Source organism: Pseudorasbora parva, chromosome 11 (assembly GCF_024679245.1).
Source record: "Pseudorasbora parva isolate DD20220531a chromosome 11, ASM2467924v1, whole genome shotgun sequence".
Taxonomy (NCBI): domain Eukaryota; kingdom Metazoa; phylum Chordata; class Actinopteri; order Cypriniformes; family Gobionidae; genus Pseudorasbora; species Pseudorasbora parva.
In genome coordinates this window covers 16634116-16653412 of record NC_090182.1, presented here as the reverse complement: position 1 = coordinate 16653412, position 19297 = coordinate 16634116, and the positions used below count along the sequence as shown (strand labels likewise).

Genomic DNA, 19297 nt, shown 5'->3' with positions numbered 1-19297 from the left:
ACTAATAAAAGAACAATAATTAAAAGGTCAAGTGTCAAGTATCATGTTTGTCAAGAAACTTGAAGAAAAAAACATCTGTAACAGAAACTAGTTGAAAGAATTATTGTGGACAAAACATATGTATTAAATGAATGTATTAAATATAGTATATTAAAAATATATTAATATATAAAATTACCAGGACATTATCCAGTAATTTTACAGACATTTCCCTTAACCCTAAAACACAACGCACAAGATGTTACAAATTTTAAAATACAGGTAAAACACCAGTAAAAAAATAATAATAATAAAATTTGTCAAATTATTTCAGTGCAAAGTCCAGTACTTTGTCAAGTCTCCTCGAGCACATCCCAAAGACTTTCAATGAATTTTAGTTCTGGGCTGCCAATTCATGTGTGAAAATGATCCTTCATGCTAACTCCCAACCATTCTTTCACAGTTTGAGCCTGATGAATCTTGACATTGTCATCCTGGAATGACCATAATGTGTCTTCCTACATGGTTGTTTAAAGGGGTGATGAATTGAGAAATCAAATTTCCCTTGTGCTTTTGATATATAAAAGGTCATAGTAATATAAGAATATCCTGTAAGTTTCAGAGCTGAAAACTTCCTTGGTAGTCAAAGAAAAGCTTTTATAGACACCAGGCCCAGAAAATGATTGTGTACTTCATCCTGACGTCATCGAGTGATGAAACACCGCCTCTACAGAATAATAAACACATGTAATTCAGTAGTCCCGCCCACCGACACATGGAGCTGTTCGGATCGCTAGCCAGTAGCAATAGCGAGATGATAGCAAGATATTGCCCTATTCCTGGTTGTGGAAGAACACAGTCGCTGCATAAGCTTAACCCCAACATCCCAGGCTATGTATTTTCCAGATAGGCTACCAAAACGCAAGCCAGTCGGCAGGCCAGTGAATCTCAAATAGTGAAGTAATATTCCTTTCTTGATCTGCACTGTTCACTGTTCGCTGACATTTGAAGGGTGCGCGTGCACGTGTGGGGTGCGCGCAATCGGGCAGGCCAAGTAGCGTTACTACAAAAATAACAGTCCAATCAATCGCGGGTGGATGAGAAATAAATCATTGTGTTTGTTTGATAAAGACGTTTATGAGCCCTGTGATCGAGAGAATCATTCCGGTTGCCACTTTCAAAACAACCCCCCTCATGTGAACTGAACTGACAGGGGAGCTGAAGCTCATTAAATATGCAAATCTTTTCCAATCTTAGCCTAGGCGTTTACTTCCAAGTCTCCAGTGCTGCACGCCCATAAAAACCCAGCGTTCAGGAGAGAGCCTCAAAACCAGTGTAGAAAATAGCCTATTACTTATTCATTATGATGCTTTTGAATGTAAAAACCACATGAACATTATTAGTTGACCTCAGACAACAGTATAAAATAAAAAATAAAAAACAGTTCATGATACCTTTAAGAAATAAAAAAATACACACTCCATCAATTTGGCTTGGAAGAACTGTTGACAAACATATAACGTGCTAGAAACATAAAAATCACTGGAATAGACTCTTAAGCATTTGAGAATAAAAATTTTGGGATATATATATATATATATATATATATATATATATATATATATATATATATATATATATATATATATATATATATATATATATATTATATTAACAATATTAACATTTTGAAATCGATTGTGTGATTAATTACTTACAATTTACAGCTGGACAATAATCATACCTGGACATTTGTTCTAGTGCAGCACAATTCTTTACTTTCTCTCTCTCTCTAGTTGAAATCTTGGGCTCAACTGATCAGTTAAATGGAGCAAACGCTTCGTTGATCATGCGTGTCGACACGCTGCAGCACGGGAGCTCTTTATTACCTGTCTGCCTTTCTGTCTACTCTTCCAGCTCTCATTCTCCATCTATGTATGATTGCCAACCGTCCCGTATAATAATAGAGAATTGTCTCAAATTTAAGGGAACAGAATATTAGATCCATATTAGATCCATATAGGACAGAACTACATCAGCATACAGAAGTTTGGGAGCGAACACAGTGAGTGAGCAAACACAGATAAGACACATGGGTGGATACACAATTTGCATTCAGCAAGGTTAGAGTAGACTGTATTCATATCCATTTTGCTAAGACATATTAATATAGCCAAGCGTAAATGAAATGTGCATTTCAAATCAGCCAGCAATCCAATCAATCAAAATGCCAAGTGACTAACTGTAAATAGGCTGACAAAACCACTCTTATCTTTTTGTGCTTTGTATTGTTCATCAGAATGTTTGGTTGAAATGCAGAGAAACTTCTGCATTTTTCCCCACTGGATTTGTTGCTTTTAATTAAAATAAATTTAGCTAAAATACAGAGCATTAAAAAAGTTTCTAATGAACTATTTATGCACAGTAAAATTCTACAGTGTTATAATTGGGGCGAAGCTAAATTGAAATGAGTAGTGAGTAGTAGTGTGTGACGCTTTAGTACAGCATTCAAATTCATTTATTTTTTACAACAGGCGCATTGAAATTGAATGTGAGTGAGCCTATTAATCAATGTGACTGCATTTCAAATGCAGTTTAGCATTTAATTCAAATTTTTTCAAATGGCAATTGTGCTATCCAGAAATGAAGCAACCCAAGAAACACTTTAAAATGACGTAAATTCATAACATTAGCTAATGTAACAATCAACTAATAATGAACTTTATGTAATTTATTATATTGGTTAATGATAGTTTCTGCATACAATACCATTCAAAAGTAAAATACAATAAAATGCAGATATACAGTAAAACAGCAATAGTGTGAAATATTATAAAAAAATTCAAATGTAACATTCCCATGATGGCAATGCTTAATTGTCAGCATCAGTCTCCAGTCTTCAATGTCATAATTTGTGTCAGAAAGCATTCTAATATCCTGATTTTAGTGCATTTTTATTCTTGAAAAGAAATGTTGATACATTTTTGGAAACCATGATACATTTTTGATAAATATAAAGTTTAAACAGTATGATTTGAAAAATAAATTGTTTGTAACATTATAAATGTTTTGCCGTCACTATTGATCAATTTAATGCATTAAGGAATAAATAAAAGTATTAATTTAAATAATAAATAAAATCGAACAAATCCCAAATTTTTTGAACGGTAGTGTATGCATTTTCAAGCCATAGGTGGGATAATTGATATCTGGTAACCGCTGTTGATATTTCAAAAAAAAGGGTCTCGCCCTATTTTGATAGCTCCGCCCCACACATACGTAACCCAGGCAATGACTACGGCAGAATCTGTGTGTTAATAATCCAGTTTGAATATTCAATAAAAAAGTCACCCCTTCCATCACAAAAACACAAACCGTTTCATTAACAACTCGATAGTACACAAGCATGACAGTCCAGCTAACGACATATTACAATTATGACCAGATTAAGAGTTATAGCGATCACAAAAACACAAACCAGACAACATGATAGTAGCTATACAAGCAGGACAGTCCAGCTAATACCATATTACAATTATGACCGGATTAGGGTAGATCATGTTAGGTTATATAGATCATGAAAAGAGGAAACAAACATATATTAGGAGTATAGTATCTTACTTGTCAGACACATTTTGTAAGCAATGCTTGAAACAGACAGTGAAGAGATTTATATGCTCCAGGTGTGGAAAAGAACGGGTCTTTCTTTTAACATAGTTGAAGTGAGTGACAATACGATTGCAAATGGACAAATAAGCGAACATGACACACAAACATATTCAAGCAAAAGCCAGCATATGTTAGTTCTCAGATAATGTCCGTCGTGTGTTCCCTTTCGTTCAGTCACTCCGACGTAACGTCAGTGACTGACGAATGGGGGTTTCGCTTAGAAGCCTGTCATCTCCGAGACTAGAAAGCGCCCAATGGCAGTGCCAATGCCATGGGCATGCGAGATTTGCATGCGTAACTCCGCCTACCCACGTGGGTATATAAGGAAGTAGCTGGCATCATCGCATTATGTTTTAATGCTTCGGAGCCAAGGGTTACATACCTTTCACTCCTACAAGCCTTCTGAGTTAAGTCAGTTCTTCGAGACGATCAGGATCTTCCAGTCGGTGTTGGTGTTCGGCGCGTTCCAGCGGTCACATACTTCCTGCCTGCTGGTCTGACGATTGGTTTCCAGTTGGTGTGTGGTCCCCTGGGCGCTTCGGCATCGACTGCGAGGTTAATCCTCTCACAAAAGAGCTCACACGTGGCACGTCCTTTTCAGGATGTCTCGCCCGTGTGCTTCTGGGTGTGGCCGGTCTCTACACTCCTCTGATGGGCACTCGCACTGTCTGGCATGCTTGGGCTTCCAGCATGCTCAGGCGGCGCTTGTGGATGAGTCATGTTCTCACTGCGGGAACATGGCCATCTCCGTGTTGCGGTCGAGACTCAATGATCTCCGTGCGGCCGCAGGAGTGAGAGTCCCCTCCGTCACCCCCCGATCTGACGTGTCCGCGGCCTCGGTCTCATCCGGTCCGCGGGGCGTCTCTTCGGCTGGTGGCCAGGGTGACCTGAGGGTGATGGTGTGGAATACAGCTCCGACGCTCACGCCTCGGCCCACACCCCCCTCTGTTGCACCGGTACCCGCGAGCGTTGTGATGGAGCCCGCGGCCTCGGTCTCGGCCGGTCCGCGGGTTTCGTTCGGCGCTCCAGAGGAGGATGAGATGTCGGTGACCGCATCGCAAGGTGGGCTAGAGTCCTCCGAGGATGAGGATTCGGCTGTGCTGCCGCCTCCGGGCGCGCCAGCATTGTCCGAGTCGGACCCGGAGTTGACAGCCATGCTTGCCCGGGCTGCCGCGGCGCTCGGTCTGGAGTGGAACCCTCCACCCCGGCCGGAGCGTTCGCGGTTAGATGATTGGTTTTTGGGTGCGCCACGACAGGACAGCCGTCCTGCCGTGCCCCCAATTCCTTTCTTCCCGGAAGTGCATGAGGAGGTTGCGCACTCGTGGAGGGCCCCCGTGTCTTCTCGCGAGCGTTTGGCAACCTCTTCCGCCTTCTCCGCCCTCGTTGGGGCGGCGGCTAGAGGGTACACTGGGGATGCAACTGTGTCCCCAGAGCGCCTCCTCCTGGCGTGGCGACCCTAAGCACCCCTCCAAGGCCTGTAGATTCACATCTTCAATGGTGTCGAAGACCTACAGAGCTGCGGGGCAGGCCGCCGCTTCTCTGCATGCCATGGCAACCCTCCAGGCCTACCAGGCCAAGTTGCTGTGCGACATGCACGAGGGTGGAGCCGACCCAGGGCTCAGAGATGAGCTGCGTGCCGCGACCGACCTCGCTCTCCGGGCGACGAAGGTTACCGCACGCTCCCTGGGCCGGGTGATGTCCACATGCGTGGTCCAGGAGAGACATCTATGGCTCAACCTGGCCGATATGCGGGACGCCGAGCGGACTCGTTTCCTCGACGCCCCCATATCCCAGGCTGGGCTATTCGGCGGTGCGGTCGAGAGCTTCGCCCAACAGTTCTCGGCCGCCCAGAAGCAGACTGAGGCTATTAAGCATATACTGCCCCGGCGGCCCGCTGCTGCACCCCAAGCGCCGCCGGCACAGTCGCCTCAGCTGCCTCGCCGCCGAGGGCGGCCTCCTGCGGTCCCCCCCGCTCCCGCGCGGCCACAGCAGCAGCCTTCACCCGGGCCGCGCCGCGGAGCGCGCCGCAAGAAGCCGCCCCAGTCCGCGCCAGCCCCGCGGCCCGCTAAACGCCAGGCCAAGGGGCGCTCCTGACGCGGACAGCTCAGAGATGGGCAGTTCTTTCCAGGAGACGGCAGCAGGGCCGCTCCTTCCCCCGGTGGAGGGCCGGGGGAGAATCTTTCGTTCCGCTGCCGCCCCCCGGGGTGGCAGCACCCTAATGTGGTTAAAGAAAGAACTGACATACCCATCTCTGAGCACACAGAGACCGGTGACGGCAGTGTGCGCCGCCCCCGGGCCACGCCGCTCTCGTCCCTCTCTGTCGCCAGCCCCCTCTCAGAGCAGACCCCAGTGGAACGCGAGTCCTTCCCTGGTCTCCTCTGTCAGGGCGCAGCTGTTACCGCCGCCCCGACACCGGGCCGCTACGCCACCCGAGTCCGGGCCGGTAACGCTGCCTCGCTGCCCCACCGAGGGTACGCCGGTGCTCCGCATGACCCCGTTGGTACACTCCCTGGGAGCGTGGCTACAGCTGCCGGGACTGTCCCGCTGGGTCGCACGGACCATCCGGCTCGGCTACGCGATTCAGTTCGCGCGAGCTCCTCCCCGCTTCCGGGGTGTCCGGTACACCGTGGTGGGGTCCAATGCCCCAGTCATGCGTGCGGAGATCGCAACCCTACTGGCGAAGGGTGCGGTCGAGCTCGTCCCTCCAGCCGAGATGAAGTCCGGCTTCTACAGCCCTTACTTCATTGTACCGAAGAAATCCGGTGGGTTACGACCGATCCTGGACCTTCGCGTCCTGAACCGATCCCTTTACAGGCTTCCGTTCAGGATGTTGACTGCGAAACGCCTTTTCGAATGCGTTCGTCCATGCGATTGGTTTGCAGCGATCGACCTGAAGGACGCGTACTTCCATGTGTCCATCCTTCCGCGACACAGACCGTTCCTACGGTTTGCGTTCGAAGGGCGGGCATATCAGTATGCTGTACTACCATTCGGGCTAGCTCTGTCCCCTCGCGTCTTCACGAAGATTGTCGAGGCAGCCCTTGCGCCACTCCGGCAACAAGGGGTTCGCATCCTGAACTATCTCGACGACTGGCTCATACTGGGCCACTCTCGGGACCGGGTGTGCGAACACAGAGACCTGGTTCTCCACCACTTAGCTCGTTTGGGCCTTCGGGTCAACTGGGAGAAGAGCAAACTCTGCCCCGTGCAGAGGATCTCTTTTCTCGGTATGGAGATCGACTCGGTTGCCATGTGCGCGCAGCTTACCGGCTTGCGCGCGCAGTCGCTGCTGACTTGCCTCAGGCAGATAGAGAGCAAGCGTGCGGTTCCACTGAAACTGTTTCAGAGGCTCCTGGGGCATATGGCATCTGCAGCCGCGGTAACGCCGCTCGGATTGCTTCATATGAGACCGCTTCAGCACTGGCTTCGCGATCGAGTCCCGAGATGGGCATGGCGGTCTGGCACGCTCCGGGTCCCAGTGACTCAGGCCTGCAGACAGACACTCACCCAGTGGTCGAACCTCAGTTTTCTACGGGCAGGAGTGCCCTTAGAACGAGTTTCCCGGCATGTTGTTGTGTCAACAGATGCGTCCACCACGGGTTGGGGTGCCATGTGCAATGGACATGCAGCCGCCGGCTCTTGGTCAGAGAGCCAGAGCCGCCTGCATATCAATTGCCTCGAGTTGCTGGCAGTACGGTTCGCCCTGCACCGCTTCCGAGCGTTGCTGAAGGGTCAACACGTACTAGTCAGATCGGACAACACGGCCGTAGTAGCGTACATCAACCACCAGGGCGGTCTACGCTCCCGCCGCATGTCCCAACTCGCCCGCCATCTCGTTTTATGGAGTCAGAAGCGCCTGAGGTCCCTTCGTGCTGTCCATATCCCGGGGATCCTGAACCGTGCAGCCGACGAGCTCTCACGGGTTCAGCCAATCCCTGGGGAGTGGAGACTCCATCCCCAGTCGGTCCAGCTGATTTGGGATCAGTTCGGGGACGCACAGGTAGATCTGTTTGCCTCCCACGACTCGTCCCACTGCAGCCTGTACTATTCCCTGACCGAGGGCACGCTCGGCACGGATGCACTGGCGCACAGCTGGCCGCGGGGCCTACGCAAGTATGCGTTTCCCCCAGTGAGCCTTCTTGCACGTGTTCTGTGCAAGGTCAGGGAGGACAAGGAGCAGGTCATTTTGGTCGCCCCGTACTGGCACGGCCGGACCTGGTTCCCAGAACTAGTGCTCCTTGCGACAGCCCCTCCCTGGCCAATTCCTCTGAGACAAGACCTACTCTCTCAGAGACGGGGCACCCTGTGGCACCCGCGTCCCGATCTTTGGAACCTCCACGTGTGGCTCCTGGACGGGACGCGGCAGGTTTGAGTACCCTACCACCTCCGGTGGTGGCTACCATCACTTCCGCTCGGGCCGAGTCCACGAGACAGGCCTATGCGTTGAAGTGGAACCTCTTCGTCAATTGGTGCTCTTCTCGCCAAGAAGACCCCTGGAAATGCCCGATCGGGTCTGTGCTCTCTTTCCTCCAGGAAGGGTTGGATCGAAGGCTGTCTCCATCCACCCTGAAGGTTTATGTGGCCGCTATCGCCGCCTACCATGACCTCCTGGACGGGAAAACCCTCTTGATGTATCCCTAAGTCCTCCCTACGGGTAGGCATCTTGGCGCATATCTCCTCCTGGAATATGCCTCCCAGTGTACCTTGGTATTCCTGCGTTAAGTAGAGGCCTTTGATCGTCCTAACTTGCATCAGGGTTCTCACGCTTGCGCAGGGCACTGGAAGACAGCCGAGTGGCGTTATTGCATTGGGACCCCCATTCGTCAGTCACTGACGTTACGTCGGAGTGACTGAACGAAAGGGAACGTCTCGGTTACGTATGTAACCCTCGTTCCCTGAGGAGGGAACGGAGACGTAACGTCCCGTTGCCACGTCCGCTGTACCGCTGGAACGGAGTTCAACTTGGCTCCTCAGCAGGTAAAACATAATGCGATGATGCCAGCTATTTCCTTATATACCCACGTGGGTAGGCGGAGTTACGCATGCAAATCTCGCATGCCCATGGCATTGGCACTGCCATTGGGCGCTTTCTAGTCTCGGAGATGACAGGCTTCTAAGCGAAACCCCCATTCGTCAGTCACTGACGTTACGTCTCCGTTCCCTCCTCAGGGAACGAGGGTTACATACGTAACCGAGACGTTTTTTATAATGACGTGCACTGAGCGTTCTCTTCTCACCATCATTAGTAGACACTCCCCTTACCTGCTGACTGGATACAAGTTTGTTATTGGACTTGTAAAACGGTTTTGAAATAACACTTACCCCACCTTTAACATTAATTAATGTATTATGAACATTCATAAACACGCAATTATGTAATTTATACGTAAATATATAAATTAGCATTATTCTAGATTAATAAATTAAATAAAATTGTTAATTGGTAATAGAATGCATTATCTAATGTTAACAAGTTGAAACTTTAAAATAGTTTCACCTTGTTTTCCTGTTAGTTTCCTGGTTTCCAGATGTGAGAGACCTCGTACCGTTCTCCTGCTCTCTTTGCATATCCTGTCTCTTGATTCAGCTCTTTTACTGTTGCATTTCTGTTTATTTGAGCGAAGACTCTTGTGTAGTCTCGTGAGAGATTTGGCTGAGACCCCAGAGTCACCGTCAGTCCTTCCCACCCCTCTGCTTCTTAATTACTCTCATTCATTAAGGTGGGCTTTTTGACTAAATAACAATATCCACACACTGATTTGTCAATTTGCATAGCTAATTAAGTCATTAGCTGAAATGTTACCGATTAGAAAAAAAAAACAGTGCTTGCCAACGAGCCTTGAATATGCCATCTGTTTTTGAACGGCAACTGTCGCCCTGCAGTCTGGGTTTTAAACTGGGGGCCAGGATCACAAACGTTAACACACACACACACACACACACACACACACACACACACACACACACACACACACACACACACACACACACACACACACACACACACACACACACACACACACACACACACACACTCATACAGACATGCAACCTACAGGTTTCCAGCTGGTGGTTTGACCAAAAGCTCTAATTGCTATCAAATGGAAAGGCTGTCCAGTGCTCTTGTCTTATTAGGTATAGCCTGTGGTTAAACCCACACTGAACCGCCCACAGCTAAACAAACAGACTACCTGCCTACCTAAATGAATGATCCCAAACAGGCTCTGCATCCCCCAGATCTAAGCTCGAGGTGAGAAAATGTCAATCCATTCACATATCAAGGCATGTTACACATGCATGACTGTGTAACTTGTATTTATACTACCAAAATCATAATTTCAGGCCAAAAAGATGACCACAAGAGGGCACTGTTGTGATACTGTTGAATACAAGACCCCCCCCCCCCCAACCCAGTGATCACATGATCAGCTCATTGTGATTGGGCTCACGTAGGAGGCCGATCAGGCAGCATGCAATGACTGCACAGACAAAGCCAAGTGGCCACGCTACATATGTAGCCAGCGTGTTCCTCTCCACGACATACGGCGACATGGCTTACAATGAGGCTCGCTGCTTCAAATGGGGAGTAAAATGAAGAGTGTTGTGACACACACTCGTATGACCACACACACACACACACACACACACACACACACACACACACACACACACACACACACAGAATCTATATGATAATGAGGGCTGGCACAGAGCCAGTTGCTCACACCAACGATTTTCTCACTGCTTGTGTGAATGTGTCTGGTGCCCTTAAAGTGATGGACACTGGCTAGATACAAGCAAGACAAGATATACGCAATTAGAGTTACCCCCCCCCCCCCCACACACACACACACACACACACACACACACACACACACACACAGAGAAAGAGAGAGAGAGACAGGGAAACACACACACACACACACACACACAAAGACAGAGAGAGAGAAAGAGAGAGAGAGACAGAGAAAGAGAGAGACAGAGAGAGACAGGGAAACACACACACACCCATACATATATACACACACATACACACACATCATACAAAGTTTATATGGTCATATACATGAATATCTAATCGAATTATAATAAATTACATCATACAGGTCAGGTCTGTTATTGTTAACTAAATCTAAAAACATAAAATAAAATATTATATGAGACGCCTACACTTAAAACATAAAATGAAAATTAGAAAAGTATTAGAAAATATAAATAATTCTATATATAAAAATAATTAATAGAGAATCACAAAAAAATCAAAGTGAAATTACTATTGTATTCAGCTTTTAACATTTAGTTAAATGTTAAATAAGGCTTGATACAATACATTTTTTGGGGGGAGAATTCCTCTTTCATAATTTTTACTCAAATTTTTAGGCTGTGCCAGCAGAACATGTATACAAACAGCTCTGGGTTTGACAGACTGAGCAGCAACACAAGAGTGTCTCTTCTCTCTAATCTCCTCTATGGCATTCATGTTTCCAATTGTCCCTGAACTCCAGGGGAAAAGCCACGCACTACAAATCCCATCATCCATCTGCAAACAAATTTACCGCCTCACAATACCACTCCCCAAAAACAAGCCTTAGCACTGTGTTTTGTGTGTTTGACCCTGCAGTGTGCAAACTGGGAGAACACATCAACCACCAGAGTAATGCCTGAAGAGGAAACCTGGGGGATAAAGAGGCACTCTGGGATAAATGCCTCTGAATCGGGGTTAAACACTGTAAGTGGGTAATATAGGAATTGAAAATGAGTGCTAAGGAGTCTCTCTCTCTGTGAAGGTGCTAAGGGTGCATTTACTTTGGTATTGGAATTGATTCTTTATATTTGTGTCATGGCCCAAAACTCAAACCACAAAAAAACTAATATGACATTACTATAACATGTCATAATAACACTGTAATGTGTCATTAGTTGTGAATCAATACAGATAAGACAGTTTAAAGGAAAGCTCACCAAGGAAAAAATGAAATAAAAATCTGTCATTTACTCACAACGATGCTGTTCCAAACGTGTATAACTTTCTTCCGTGGAACACAAAGAGAGACTGATTTTTTGATGGCACTTGTCACTTGTAATTGCACTATTACATGCAATTACAATAAAACATCATATAACTAGTCGATACGACCCATGCACTATACTATTTGAGTGAAGGAATTGACTGAAATTGAAGTCATTATTCACTGATAATTCCATTCAGTGGGCTGTTAACAATTTTAAATGGATCACTGAATCAGTGAGTTGAATTTGACAACCGGGTGGACTGAGTCTGATTTGTAAACAAATAATTCAATTTGGTTTTATAAAATTAATCAAGAGATTCACTGAAAAGATTTTTCTCAAAATATTAGTTTATAAATCAGACATTTCTACTTTGCGTATCAATGGGGAAAGGAGAGATATGGCGAATGGGAAGAACATTTATCAGTCCCTCCAGGATTTCGCGATATGTTTTTGTGATTTTTGCGATCAAAATTACCATTTTTTTGCAATCAAAAAACAAAAACAAAAGATTTGCGCAAATTGAGCAATCTTTTAAAAATAATTAGGATACTTCATTTACCATATTCTGTATTATGTTAGATATATGCACAATAGTCATACATACAGTGGCCCAGTAGCGCACAACACAACAAAATTTAAAAAGCAAACATAAGTTCACAACACAGAGAAATCAAGCCACAACACAACGGAAATGCTCCCGACCACTAGGGGACTCTTGGAGTGCGGTAAAGTTAGTTTTCCATGCCATTGTTCTATAGATTCGCCGGTCTTACAAATATGTAAACACTTAACAATGGTTAAGTGTGTAACCATTGTATATCGACAAGAAATATAAATTCAAAATCTCCTACATGCATTATAGCTGCATATTTATATTTGTGATATTTGTATTTTACTCGCTATCATGGCGCTTGATGCCAGAGGGTACGTCTGCTATTTCCACCATGCAGTTGAAGCATATAATTTTTGTATGAATTAAAATGATTTTTAACATTAAAACATTCATGTTTAAATTCCACAGCTTGGTTGTATTGGTAATTTAGACTCAGTAATGCACAACATTGGAATTTGAACATAATTTTTTATTAATTTTTTATTTATCCTAAATTCAGTCCTCAGCCAGTCTAACATCAGTCTGTGTGTCATTAGTGAATTGAGTTTGTGGTATACAGCGCTTTAAAAAATAAAAAAATAAATAAATAAATATATATATATATATATATATATATATATATATATATATATATATATATATATATATATATATATATAAATAAATTGTACTTACATTTTAAAAAAACACCTGCATGTAATTACGTCTGTAATTAATTTCTGTAGTTACATTTGTAAATACACAGTTGGCACTTCCCTTACACCTAACCCTCCCCTTAAACTTACAAACATCACCACACCTGTCTCTAACTCTACCCGTATCCCACCTCAATATCAGCAAAAAGGGCTTTGCAATACAATTTGAACACAGTAAGTACATTGTACTTATTTTTTTATGTAAGTACATAATACCTAATGTAAAATGTAGGTGACCTAATATAAAGTGGGGCCCATTACGGCTTTAAATAAAGTAGAGATAGTTATATTATATTATATGATTTTGATTCTGGTTGTGCGTTGTAATGGAAAATCGTGGAAAACTGCTGGGACTGACTTATACAGTGCAGAAGTCATTTGGACTGCTTGTATGATATTTTATTGGTGCTTTTTATATAATTTTGGAAATTTTTACACGAAAAATGTAGCACTAGCTTACTCACACACACTATTTTAGGTACTGAAAATAAAAAAAACACTGAAGAGGTTTTTTACTTCTAAAACAAATAAATAAAGTCTTAAAATGCACCTTTTTGTGTTGTATGGTAGAAACTAAAATCATATGGGTTTTGAATAGCATGTGGGAGAGTAAAAATGACAGAACTTTTCATTATTGCGTGAACTATTAAGCACAGGTCACAGCGAGATGATGGAATAAGCTCTTGTCAAACTACCGCTGTGAATCAAAACTACAAGCGGCACTTAATATGTGTTTTGACAGCATAATCATAATCATATCCTTAGGAAAGCAATCTGAGCAAAATTGCATTAATGTTTTGGATGGTTACAATGTATGTGTGTGTGTGTGTGTGTGTGTGTGTGTAAATAAGAAGATTTGATGCTTACAGGTACCTGGCTGGTCAGATTGAAGTTGTTGGCAGGGCTGCGTTTCTTGCCGCCAGCGCTGTTGCCTAGGCTACTGTTAGACGCACTGCTGGCGGAGTTCTTCCTCTTTCTTCTCTTGGTCGTGGTCTGTCGAGTGGGCTCTGCTCTCCACCAAACACACAAGCAGGAAGACAGATGCACACACAGAGGAGAATATTAATAAAAGACAAAGGCACACATCCATACTCACAAACATGCCACAATGCGAGTGCAATAAAGACTTTTCCAACATATAAGCGCACATATATACACATACACAGGGATAGATAAAAAAGGCATCATGCTTTTTTCCGTTTTTTTTTTCTTTTTAAGAGAGAGAATCAAAGAGCGTTCAAACATCTCCCAAGACATGCACTAGTAAGAAAGAACCTCTGCTTTCATTTGCATAAATGCTCAACAGTGCGCACTGCAGTCTCTGCTGCCATGCATGCATGCTTTTATCATTAATGTCTAAATGCTGTTTACTTTCATTAAAATTAGATTTATAAGTTCTAGATAATTTGTGGTTTATGCAACCTGCTTTAAAATAGCTTTTAATGGAGAAAGTAAACTATTTTGATTACGTTTTAGCAAATATAACATTTTCTGTCAAACAAATTGCCTATTAATAGCGAATATTGAAATATCCACCAGTAATATGCTGAGCATTCATGATTCAAACAGAGAATTATATTATGGGTTTTCATTAAGACAGATTGATTCAGAACACGAGGCGAGTACCTTTTTTGTGATTTGAGGGGAAAATTTCCGTTTTGAAGTTCTGTGGATGTCCAGCTGAAATCATATCCAAAGCAAGATTTATTTTTCACATAATACTTATAATAATTTGAGTAGTTATGCATATCCAAGACCAGACATATGCTAATGTACATGGCAAGAGAGCAAATATATGAAATATACTGTATACATATATAAATTGAATTGCAAAATGAGTGGGTCTCAGTGGTCCATGTAGAAATCTTTATCATAAATTAGTTTTACATAACAATGCATGTTTATTTAGCATCAAATCATCATAGTAAAATTATTTCTGAAGGATCATGTGACACTGAAGACTGCAGTAATGATAGTGAAGTTTACGCTTTACATGAATAAATAATATTTAAATAAATTTGAACAGAAATAAATCCCATTTAAAACATATTAAAACAATAGTTTTTACTGTATCTTTCATCAGATAAATGCAATCTCATTGAGCACAAGACACTTCTTTCAAAAACATAAAAATATCTTTCCAAACCCCTAACTATGTTCAGTATATATATACACTGATCAGGCATAATACTATGACTAATATTGTGTTGGTCCCCCTATTGAATATTTAATATTGAAAGAGGCCACAGCCACCAAGGAATATTATTTCCATGAAAGGATATACATGGTTTGCAACAATGCTTGCTTTTCATTTGTACAGAGAGTCTGGTCATTCTCCATTGACAAGTGTTAACTTCCTTGAAGGCGGGTGCTCTGTTGAAGTTTAAAACTATTGGATCTGCCCAGAGACACTCTAGATTTGCCATAACCAATCACTAACCTTTGGTCGTGGCATATGTCATCTCAAACTATAGACTGTAGTGCACGACATCAACATTATTATTCTTAGCCACTCCCTCTGTTCGCTGATTGGACCGGTAAAGATTTGAATAATGAATGAAGAATATATCGCAATCTTAGCGGGAGTACTAAAGGAAAATGAAAATTGAGCGGAAGTACATAGGAGGGCGGAGACAGGCTAACACTGGCTTACCTTCTTCTCATAGTGCATCCTGGTGCCATGTGTTCCCCAGGTAAGCAATGCACATGCACCCAGCCATCCATGTGATGTAAAAAACATGACACATCAGACCAGACCACCTTCTTCCATTGCTCCATGGTCTATTTTCAGCGGTGGACAGGGGTCAGCATGGGCACCCTGACTGGTCTCTGGCTATGCAGCCCCATATGTAACAAACTGGAATGCACTGTGTATTCTGACACCTTTCTATCAGGACTAGCATTAACTTCTGGAGTAATTTGAGCTACAGTAGCTCGTCTGTTAGATCGGACCACACAGGCCAGCCTTCGACCCTGTTGCTGGTTCACCTCTATCTGTTCCTTCCTTGGACCACTTTTGACAGATACTGACAACTGCTGACCGGGAACACCCCACAAGAGCAGTTTGGAGATGCTCTGTCGTCTAGCCATCACAATTTGGCTATTTTTCCTGCTTTAACACATCAACTTTGAGGAGAAAATGTTCACTTGCTACCTAATATATCCCACACACTAACAGGTGCTGTGATGAAGAGATAATTAGTGTTACTCACTTCACCTCATAATGTTATGCCTGATCGGTGTATATAAAAGTTAGCTAATGTTGTAAAGAATGTTCTGTATTCACATGTTAGGTTTTTTCAGCCATGTATTGTTATTATATTCAGTTTAACAATCAAAATACTTGGTACATTTTTAGTCATTAATGTAATAATTAATTAATGCCTAAAAATGAAATTTTAGAGGTTCTTTCTAACCACACACAGGGAGATGTTTTCACATTATTTGTGTATGACGAATTTCATATAAAGTCATATACAATAATAAACAGAATGTAGAAGGACATCTGTTTTGGTTTTCTGAAGAAGAACTCTGATTTTTGTATATTTATCAGTGCAAGTGTGTGAATGACGCACTAAAACGCAATTATTTCCACACATACACATATACATGCGGAAAAAAAAGCCAAAAAAACTTATCAGTGTATAAAGGCAACCTTCTTTCCTTCCTGTTCCTGAACACAAACGCTCTCCAGATTTTCAAAGAATGGGAGGAAAGAGGGAAGCAAAGCTAATAAGGAAACAACAATTACAGAAGATCCACTTCGATACGGATTGTGAGAAGGCCAGTGCTGACGACTAACAAGTGGAGGGGCAGGGGTGTGTGTGTGTGTGTGTGTGGGATTGGGGGTGGAGGGTGGTTGTCGTACAGGGTTTCATCCACAGGGAGCGGTTGAGGGATGTGTTTTCAGTCTCGTACATGTCATGTCGTCTCTGTTTAAATCATAATGTATATGTAAACCACTTATATGTTCTAAAGACAAGTTTAAATCATTGCTATTGATTGATTTGACCCCCTGAGGAGCATGCAAGATGCATACAAAGGGATCAAACACATATCTAGTGATCTCTAATCCCTATTGATGTCATCTGAGATTTTAGAAGAGATATGTGAAAAAAGAGAATGCCTGTTATTAAATGTCATAGACTTGTGACCATCCTGTTCCATTAGAGACAGCAGTCCCAAAATATAGTGACAAATTTGTACGTACATTTATACTTTTACATGCCAAAAACCCCTACATATGATGATGCATTGTGATGGACACATTGCCTAAAATACAAAAGGCAACTATATAATTAGATTTATGAAGATTTATACTGAAATATGACAACATTTTATCAACATGTAAAATGTAATCTGGAAGTTAATAATAATAATTCTGAATTATAAATTCTGAGACAAAATAAAAATATATTTAAAAAAATTATTAATTAATAAATTATTTTTAGTTTTCCAATAAAATCACATTTTCTCTGCTTAAATTAATTGGATTTAAATAAACACACTAATAAGGACTTTAAATACATTAAAACAATGCTATGACATTCATACATTTTTAAGTTTGGCTTAAGTGGCCAAATACATTTTTGGGTCACTTTAAACTATTTGGACGTCTGTTCTAGTATTATATCAATTATTATATAAAGTCAATAATGATGGAGAGCAACAAATGTTTCCCTGATAGGTCCCACCAAAGAGCTAAATTAGAGCTTACTTTCCCAAAGACCATGATGTTAAATACACACATCCGTAAAGATCAGATCAGAGCACAAATTACTGCCGTTAGAAACATAATACAGTGGATAACGATTTGCTGTTACCTGGAGGGGCCACCATTCTTTGCCACTTCTGGAACAGACAGGTCTTTAGACAGTCTCTCGGGCTAAGGTTATAGGTCTTATGTCGAGACATTAGCTCTTGCATCGGCTCCAGAATGACACACAACTGGAAAAAACACACATAAACATACAAATTAAACATCATCAGTTTCAGTTACTGTCAGTTTATCCATTTTAAAGATTTAACAGTATTATCATTTAAATCACACAGCGGGTGGCCTGAAATTGACAAGGACACACACACACACACACACACACACACACACACACACACACACACACACACACACACACACACACACACACACACACACACACACACACACACACACACACACACACACAATCATTTCCCACTGACAGGATTGTATCCCAACGCTGCTGTATCCTCTCACTTCCACAGGTCCAGGGAAACAATCTCTGGATCCGGGCCCACAGAGCGGGGCTATTTCTAGTCTGAATGCGAGGAAACCTACAAGCTTCCTTGTCCATCTTGCCGGACAGTGGTCTTATTGCGCCCGAGCACAGGAAACATCCTCAGTGTGGATCTACTGATAAACATGCTGAAACAAATGCAGGTTTTTCAAGCAACACTAATGAGTCACTTTTAAAAGGTATTTTTACAGCAAGCCAATGCAAGGATCGTGAGAAATTTCCCCAGCGAAAGGAAAAATTATCTTGTTTACGGGAATTACAGTGCACTGCTAAAATCCCTGAGGTTGACCCCCTATATTAATTTAAAAAAAAAGGCAGTGGCTATTTGCCCTATTCCAAGTAGCAACTAGATTCTATTTTCACTAAGTGCAAATAGCTGTAGATGCTATTTACTTAATGAAATAGCATACTAAGTGAAAATAGTGATATGTTGTATTTTCACCATTTTCACCATAACAAAGTAGCAATATAAATAGTAATTTACATGCAATTTATACTTTATTTTGACAGAAATACTATTTTACAATTTTTTTCTACATGAACAGGATGCAATAACAGAGTGTAAATTGTTATATTTTTATTCATATTTTTTTAGGGATGCACGATATTATCGGCACGACATCGGAATCGGCCGATAAACGCTTAAAATATAAAAATCGGCATCGGTCGATATGAAAACATTATGCCGATATGCCTTGCCGATATGATAACGTGTTGATATGCGCCTGCAATAACTCACGTGTGCAAGGAGTGCTACAGATGAGACCATATGTCAGCACTGCAGTCATTCTTCAAGTGAAAACAAGAAAATACATTGCATGTACAGTGATTTATATTGACTGTTTTTAAATGCTGCCTTGAATTTCTGAATGCACGTACAGAAGGACGTGACCGTCAGCAGCAGATTTGCCACGTTTTCACAACAAAACTAGCCCAAAACAAGCCCAATCGCGTCTCCCCACTTTCTAGCGCGTGCGGCAGCCTCCACAGCAGCAGAAGCTCCTCCAGGTCCTAGTGCCCTCCAGCTAGACCGCTATATATTTATACATGTA

At 42.8% G+C, this 19297-nt stretch overlaps 1 protein-coding gene and 1 long non-coding RNA gene across 3 annotated transcripts in view; one reads left to right on the top strand and one right to left on the bottom strand.

Annotated features, from left to right (window-relative positions):
* Positions 1-19297, bottom strand: part of ldb2a (LIM domain binding 2a) — a 75990-nt gene that overhangs the window by 1990 nt on the left and 54703 nt on the right. Inside the window, exons 6-8 of one of the 2 annotated variants that reach the window (XM_067457228.1) lie at positions 17793-17916; positions 14596-14649; positions 13837-13976 (exon numbers count right to left, since the gene is read on the bottom strand). In XM_067457228.1, coding sequence (XP_067313329.1) covers positions 13837-13976; positions 14596-14649; positions 17793-17916 — 318 coding nt within the window. The remainder of the gene's footprint in view (positions 1-13836; positions 13977-14595; positions 14650-17792; positions 17917-19297) is intronic. The other variant, XM_067457229.1, reaches the window with a different exon arrangement.
* On the top strand, positions 1688-9694 carry LOC137092241 (uncharacterized). The gene is made up of 2 exons (XR_010908190.1): positions 1688-3804; positions 8845-9694. It is a non-coding gene; the product is annotated as an uncharacterized lncRNA (long non-coding RNA).